General features: G+C 66.7%; 2 protein-coding genes across 2 annotated transcripts; one reads left to right on the forward strand and one right to left on the reverse strand.

Annotated features, from left to right (window-relative positions):
* Nucleotides 1-384: 384 nt before the first annotated feature.
* Nucleotides 385-3,108, reverse strand: MNEG_7115 (hypothetical protein; the record flags this gene model as incomplete). The annotated part of the gene is made up of 7 exons (XM_014044409.1): nt 385-404; nt 884-1,007; nt 1,099-1,167; nt 1,400-1,546; nt 1,897-2,173; nt 2,487-2,747; nt 3,008-3,108. The coding sequence occupies 7 exons, from the start codon at nt 3,106-3,108 to the stop codon at nt 385-387; spliced, it is 999 nt and encodes a 332-aa protein (XP_013899863.1).
* A 528-nt stretch (nt 3,109-3,636) lies between these two features.
* Nucleotides 3,637-4,737, forward strand: MNEG_7116 (hypothetical protein; the record flags this gene model as incomplete). Its single annotated transcript, XM_014044410.1, has 1 exon — nt 3,637-4,737. The coding sequence occupies one exon, from the start codon at nt 3,637-3,639 to the stop codon at nt 4,735-4,737; it is 1,101 nt and encodes a 366-aa protein (XP_013899864.1).
* Nucleotides 4,738-7,105: the final 2,368 nt, after the last annotated feature.

The following is a 7,105-nucleotide window of genomic DNA, read 5'->3' on the forward strand; positions in this document are numbered from 1 at the left end:
CCGTCGGCCCCCTCCCCCTCATCATCCCCAGCGCCCTCGCTGCTGCCCTCGTCCTCCTCCTCCTCGCCACCATTGCCGCCGCCGCCCTCCTCCTCCTCCTCCTCCCCTTCCTCCTCGTCGTCCGCAGCCGCCGCCGACGGCCCCAGGTTGCCAAAAAACGCGGCGCCTCGGTCCTTCTTCTTCTTGCCCTTGGCCTTGCCGCCGCCGCCCGGCCGCTCCTTCGCCTCGCCGGGCGTCACCGCCCGTACCTCGCGCCCCCAGGGGCCCCACTCGGGCTGGCCGCTCCAGGTCAGCGTCCCCTGCTCGCCCGTCCGCGCGCGGAATACGTACTCGGTACCTGTCACAACGCCGTTTGGGAGGCGGGAGGGGGAGGCGGGTGCCTTATTAGAGGGCGAAGACAGCGGCTGTGGGCGCAGCACAGGGTCGGGGCTCGAGCGGTCCCACATCGGCACGCCCGCTGCTGAAATGGTCCACGGCCAAATCCGCCCCACTGTTCTCGTATTGTTTTGACAAAGGTAACCAAAACCCTCAGCCGGCAACACACATAAGCATGGGCACTCATGAACTCATGTACACACACATGTACTCACACTCACACATCCACATACACACACTTGCGCGCAACACATGCAACACGCACCACACACACACACACACACACACACACACACACACAACACACTTTTCTGCACACATGCGCTCGCGCGCATACACGCCCACCCACACACACACACACACACACACACATAACGTAGTTGCGCGCACGCACACACACACACACACACACACACACGCACGCACGTGCGCACGCTCGCACCCCCCCACCGCCGCCCCCCCACCACACCACACACACACACACACACGCGCGCGATGTGAGGCCCACCTGGCGCCAGCTGGAGGACCATCGCCTCTGTCTCCCGCGGCCCAGGAACCAGCGTCCACTTGCGCGCGCCGCCGCTGTCTGCGCGCGCGTACGACACATCCCAGTCGGCGCCGACAGGGGGCACCTGGTGGGACAGGGGAGGGGGGCGACAAAACGCGGCGCGGCGCCGCGCGGTCTCAGGGCTTGCTGCCGTGGGCTGCCGGCGAGCCATGCACCGCAAACAGGCCGCCAGCCGCCGCCGCGGGCGGCCGGGCCAGGGCGCTGCGTGGCACGCCGCTGGGGCTCTGCCGCGGCTTTTGCGGCGGGGGAAACTGACACGGGGAGGGGTGCAGCTGCGGGGCCACCGGCTGCACCCCGACTACCTCTAAGCTCTCGAGCAACACCGCCTAGTCATGCACCTATGCACGCATGCATCCACCCTGATCGCCCGACCACACGCAGGAAAACACACGCTCGTATGCAGCAGCACACTCCCCCACCCGTACGCGCCGCAAGCTCGGGCGATGAGCCACCCACCGGGCAGCCCTCCAGCAGGCTGGTGTCGGCAACCCTCAGCTTAGCAGTGACGCGGCCGGATGGGGGCTGCGACGCGCCGTAGGCCGGCGCCGGCGTGACCTCCAGCAGCGCCGGCTGGCGCAGGAAGTGCTGCCTGATTATTTTTTCCTGCGGAGGGTGGTGGAGGTGTTGGTAGGTGCGTGGAGGATTGTCATCATGAGTCACAGACGGGTATGATGAGCAGAGGTGGGTGGGGGATGGTTGCGTGTGGCATTAGGAGGCTTTGAGGGGAGGTTTGAGCCCGCTTCGGCGGGCGCTTCCCATCCGCCAAGGTGCTAGTCATGAGCGCCAGAGTGCCAGACATTGAGGCGGGTCCTTGCTGGCACGGCAGCGGGCGCGAAAACACAGGTGGTCAGCAAGGCACACAGCCCGCCGCTGCAAGGCCAGGCGACGCGGAGCGCACCGCCATCGCGCAGCACAAGCAGCCGAGCGCGAACAGACCCGCCACCCGCACCCACCCTGCTGGCGCCGCCTGCGCGCCACGCGGCGCTGCTCTTGGGGTCCTCCTGCTGCAGCTTCAGGTCGGCTTCCTCCGCCTCCTTCCGCGCCGCCGCCTCCGCGCGCTGCGCGGCGCGCGCGGCGCGGACCTCCTCGCTTTGGAACGCGCGGCGGCGCTGCTTCACCTCCCGGCGTCGGGCGATGCAGTCGGGGCAGTAGCAGCTGCCGCGCCCGCCGCCGCCGCCGCCGCCATAGTCCTCTTCGTCGTCGCCCCGCTCCTGTTGGAACCTGCTGTACCTGTCGATTCGAAATTCAAATTCATGCAAGGCACCATGAGACGGACGAGGCTTTCTTGCACGCTCAACCGGGCAAAGCGCCTCGCGCTGACGGAGGAATGGAAATGGCCTGCTTTGTGAGGCCGACCTTCCCCACCTCATCCTCTCCACCTCAACCTCTCCCCCAGCCTGCCCCCGTCTTGCACCAACACAACCCCCTGGGTGCTCCCATGCATCCTCAACACCACGCCTTCCCCCAGGACGCCCCCTCTGCCGGCCCACGCGCTCTCGACGCGCCCCTCGTGCCTCAACCGCGGGTCCCTCGAGCCGCTCACATGCGCAGGAACGCGGCAAAGTCCATCCGGCCAAACGCAAACGGCCCGAACTCGTCCTCGCCCTCCTCGTAGCCGTCCTCGTCATCTGACCCATAGTAATCCGCATCCTCGTACTCATCCTCGTCCTCGTCATCGACGTAGTCGTAGCGACCCGCGGGGTACCCCGGACGGCTGCCGGACCGCTGGATGTGGTCCTTTGCGGCGTTGATCTGCTGCATCATAGCGTGAGACTCCCGGGAGCCCGCGTTCTTGTCGGGGTGCCTATTGCATGCGGTTGCACGGCGGGGCGGCGCAGGCCATGGGAGGCGGGAGGGGCGGGTGCGGGCGTGCGCGAGCAGCGCGCGCTCGGCGCTGGCAGCCGGGCAGCAGGCGGGGCGGTCGCTGCGGGGCGGGGTGGCGGCTGCCAAGGGGGGGGGGGCGTCCGCTGTGGGGACGGGCGCGACCCGGAACTGCAGTGGGGCACATGTGTGCTGTGCACGCGCGGAAGCATGCGTCACGCGCCCACGGTCCAGCGAGCGCACCATTGGATGGACAGCCGCTTGTAGGCCGCCCGGACCTCGTCGTCGCTCGCGCCCTCATCCAGGCCCAGGATCTTGAGCGCCGAGCTGCGGTTGCTCACCATGGCGGGCGAAGCTGCTGGCGCTGCAGCGCAGCTCGCTCGGGCCTACGCTGTCGCTGCTCGTGCCGTGCCGCGGGTTTGTGGGGTACGCGTGAGCGCGGCTGCGGCGTCTGAGCGCGGGCTGCTAAGAATGGCTTTTAAACTTCGTGTAGAAGTCTTCTAGGCTATCCTCAAACGGCCTGAGCTAGTTTCGATGGGGCTACGATATGTGAGTGGAGCCACAGTAACCTGGCTACGTGATGTAGGGCCGTCTTCAAAACTATACATAAAGTCTCAAGTGAATGTGTCCAACGGTGAGCACGTTCTGAAGCCGACCTCCGTCTGGAAACTGCAAGGAGGCTGGCTGTGATCTCGATTTTTTCTGAGTCCTAGTTCTGTGTACCTTCATCGCAAGCACAGCTTCTTGATATTGTTGGTACAAGCAGCAACCACTTGATCCAGATACCGTAAAGCACTAGACGGCATACCAGTGTCACTTCCCGCGTGACGACAGTGTTTGCGTCGCTTTTGTTGCTCCCCTGTCACGTTGCCATGACAGCCCCTCCTTTCACACCGTCTGCCGCAGCTGCTGACGACGTCGGCGCCGGCGACGCAGATCCCGAGCCGCAGCTGCACCTGTCGTCGCCCCACGTCGCGTCGGCGCTCGCTGCGCTGCACGCCGCATCCGGCGCTGCCCCTGCAGATCCCGGTGCCGCCGCCGCAGCGCCCGCGGCGGGGGTCGTTACGATATACGACTATGACCTCGTCACCATCCCCCTCGAGGTCTTCCAGGAGGCGGTCGCAACCACCATGGAGGCGCTCAAGCAGCGCCAGATGCAGCAGGCGGCCGCCGCCGCCGCCGCCGCTGCCGTGCCTGACTGGAGCCGGCTGCAGCACCACTCGCATCATCACCACCACCACCAGCACCACGACCAGCTCGCCCCGCGCCACGCGCCGCTGAAGCCGCCCGCCGCCGCAAAAAAGAAGCACCGGAAGAAGCCGCACGCGTCCGCCGGGGGCGGCGCGGGAGAGGACGACGGCGTCATGCCGCCCGAGGCGCTGTCGCTGCCTTTTGATGTGATGGCGATTGTGGCGCAGGGGCGGTGGAGCAAGCGGCTGGAGGAGGTGCTGGATGAGAAGGCTGTCACGTTGCCATGGGCGGTGCTGCGGCGGCTGAAGCGCCAGGCGGGGCGGCCAAGCAATGCGTACCTGCGGCACCTGCGGCTAGCAAAGGCGGCGGCGGGGTTGGAGGAGCAGGGCGAGGAGGCGGAGGAGGGGCACGTGGCCTTGGCCGCGGGCGGCGGGGGCGAGGGGGGGTTTGACTTGCGCGCTGAGGCAGGCGGCGGCGGCAGCGGCGGCAGCGCGGCGGCGCTTGCGGCGGCGGGAAGCGCGGGCGGGGTGTCGGATCCCGCGCTTGCATCGGTGGCTCTTGCAGTGCCGGGGCCTGGCGGCGGTGGCGGCGACTTGGACTTGTTGTTGGGCGGCGGCGGCGGCGGCGGTGGCTCGGGCGATGGCACGGGCGGTGGCGCAGGCGTTGGTACGGACCATGGCACGGGCGGCGTTGCGGGGCCGCATCTTTTGGGGATGCAGCTGGCGGCGCCGTCGGCGCTTGTATTAGAGGGCTTGGACGCTGAGCTGCCCCCCAACCAGTGATCAAAACGACACCTGCCATATCCAGCAGAATTATCACACCCCATCAAACAGGGCTCCTGTATTCTTTTTGCTGCACAATATACTGTGATCTCTGGCCTGGACCCGCTCCCGCTTCCCCCCGAAATTCCAGCAGGCAATATGTGTGTGCAGGCACATGTGCCATTTAGCCTGCTGTACTCCCGCACCTTGCAGGGTTGTGATGTGCATGTGAACGCTGCCAACAGCATACGTCTCTATTGCGCATGGCTGGCGAGCTGTATTACTATAGTCCACCAAACCCATCATGTCAGCCCTGGCCGCAGTCACGCAAAAGGCTCGCGTATGCTCAGGCGTCCCAAGAACCCTCTTTGGATGGTTCTGGTTCTTAGCTGCGGCGCGCCGGCAGGGATGCTGCATCGTCTTGCACTGTGCATGCTTCCTCACTTTCTGTCAGTAACACCATTTTACAGGACTTTGCTTTGACAGGGGTTTGCTAAACTTTGCATGCTGGGCGCACACCGCAGTGGCCGGACGCACATGTGAGAGTGTCTGCTGCTGTGTGGATGCGGTTGAGTGCAAAGCGTGTCGAATTCAGCAGAAAGGCAGCATCTTCGGCCGCGGACGCCGCGCAATCGGCAGCAGCGATAGCATACGCGGCGGTGGCAGCAGCTGCAGCAGTGCTCCCAGCTACGGTACCCCAGCACTTGCACTGGCAGCATTAGTCAGACTGCTGTGATCTTGACCAGAGTGCGTGGAGCTTCAACTGATCGATATCCGTCTCACAGTTGAGACACACAGTATGCAACCTTCAAAATTCGAACCCAGCACAGACCGGATGGACGATCTAGCCCGTCCGGTTGCCACGTCCGTGGCGCGCTCGCCAACCAAATACTATCCAGCAGCTATTGAATCCTCACCGGTGACAGCATCCATGTTTGCAGCAGCGCCATCTGCCACTAAGCCCAGAGCAAGCGAAGAATGGGATGCGCTCGTCCATCGGGCCGATGGCACCGGCTGCGGCACCGCGCTGCCGCCCCGCAGCAGGCCCACCCAGGCCACCACCCTGCCATGCAAAAGCAGCAGCCGCGAAAACGTCCCAGCCGCAGCCCTGCCCCCACCGGCGGCCACGCACGCCGCGCCACTGCCATTCTTGCAGCACCCGCGGCCCTTTGCTGCGGCCGCAGCCCCGCCACCGCCGCAGATGCAGCCGCGCCCCTGTGAGTTTGACCGCCGCCGCGACGGGGCCCTGCTGTCAATGCACAAGGAGCTAGGGGAGCTGCGGTCGGAGCTGGACGCGGCGCGGCGCGCGCAGCGGCGCGTGGAGGGCGATCTGGCCGGGGCAGGGGCGCGTCACGCTGCTGAGCTTGCCGCTGCAGAGGTGTGCATGGCCGCAGGGCCGCATGGCCGCATGGCCGCATGGCTGCATGGGGGTTTGGCCGCATGGTCGTACGGCCGCATGGCCGTTCGGCCGCGTGGGGGGCCAACCACAGAAACTGCTCGATTGCGGGGCATGTTGAATGTAGGCAGGGCGTGCATGCATGTGGTGCAACACACTCACAAGTGCATGCACGCCCGCCTGCAGCGGCCATGCGTTGACATGTGTTGAACATGAGGCTATTACCCCACCCGCCACCTCATCGCCCTTACACGTGATTTGCCCTGCGGCTTTCAACGGCCACCCATGCACCCATGCGCACGCAGACGCGTGCGTTGGCTCGGTTGGACGCGTTGCGGGCGCGGGCGGCTCTTCACAGCGCTCGTCAGAGGGAGCTGCTGCGGGCGCCGACCGCCGGCAGGTGCTTTGCTTCGTGGAGCGCGCAGGCCGCAGCCGCACGCCAGCGTCGTGCTGTGGCGCTCACTCGCCACGCGCGGAGGCGCACAGCCCAGGTGCTTGCGGCGTGGCAGGCGATCACAGCATGGCGCGCCGAGGGGCGCCGGCGGCTGTCGCGGGCAGCAAAGTGGCGCGTGCGCCGCGTGCGCGCGCTCGCCTTTTGGCGCTGGCGGGCCTTGGCGATCGCGCCTCTGTCTGCTGGCGGTGATTTGGCCTTGGCATGCGCACAGGCGGAGGCCAAGGGTCCGAGTCAGCTGGACAGTGCAGGTGCAAACAGCAGCTGCAGCCGTAGCAGCAGCGCAGGGATCCTGGAACCTTCTGCAGTCAGTTCCAAGGCCAATCAGGTGACCACGCGGCCGCGGCAGGCGCGCGGGACCGCTGGGGACGCACGTCCGCAGCTGGAGGACACGTCCGCGAGGCAGGTGGAGGGGCGGGCAGCGGAGCTCTGCCGGTTGGAGGCGGCCGTTGGCGCCTGGAGAGACGCGGTGCTGTGGGGCGTACAGCTGCGGCACGTCTGCCACATGCTCTCCCACGCCCGCCGCGCCCGCTGCCTGCGCG

This window comes from Monoraphidium neglectum, assembly GCF_000611645.1.
Source record: "Monoraphidium neglectum strain SAG 48.87 unplaced genomic scaffold scaffold01230, whole genome shotgun sequence".
Lineage (NCBI taxonomy): Eukaryota > Viridiplantae > Chlorophyta > Chlorophyceae > Sphaeropleales > Selenastraceae > Monoraphidium > Monoraphidium neglectum.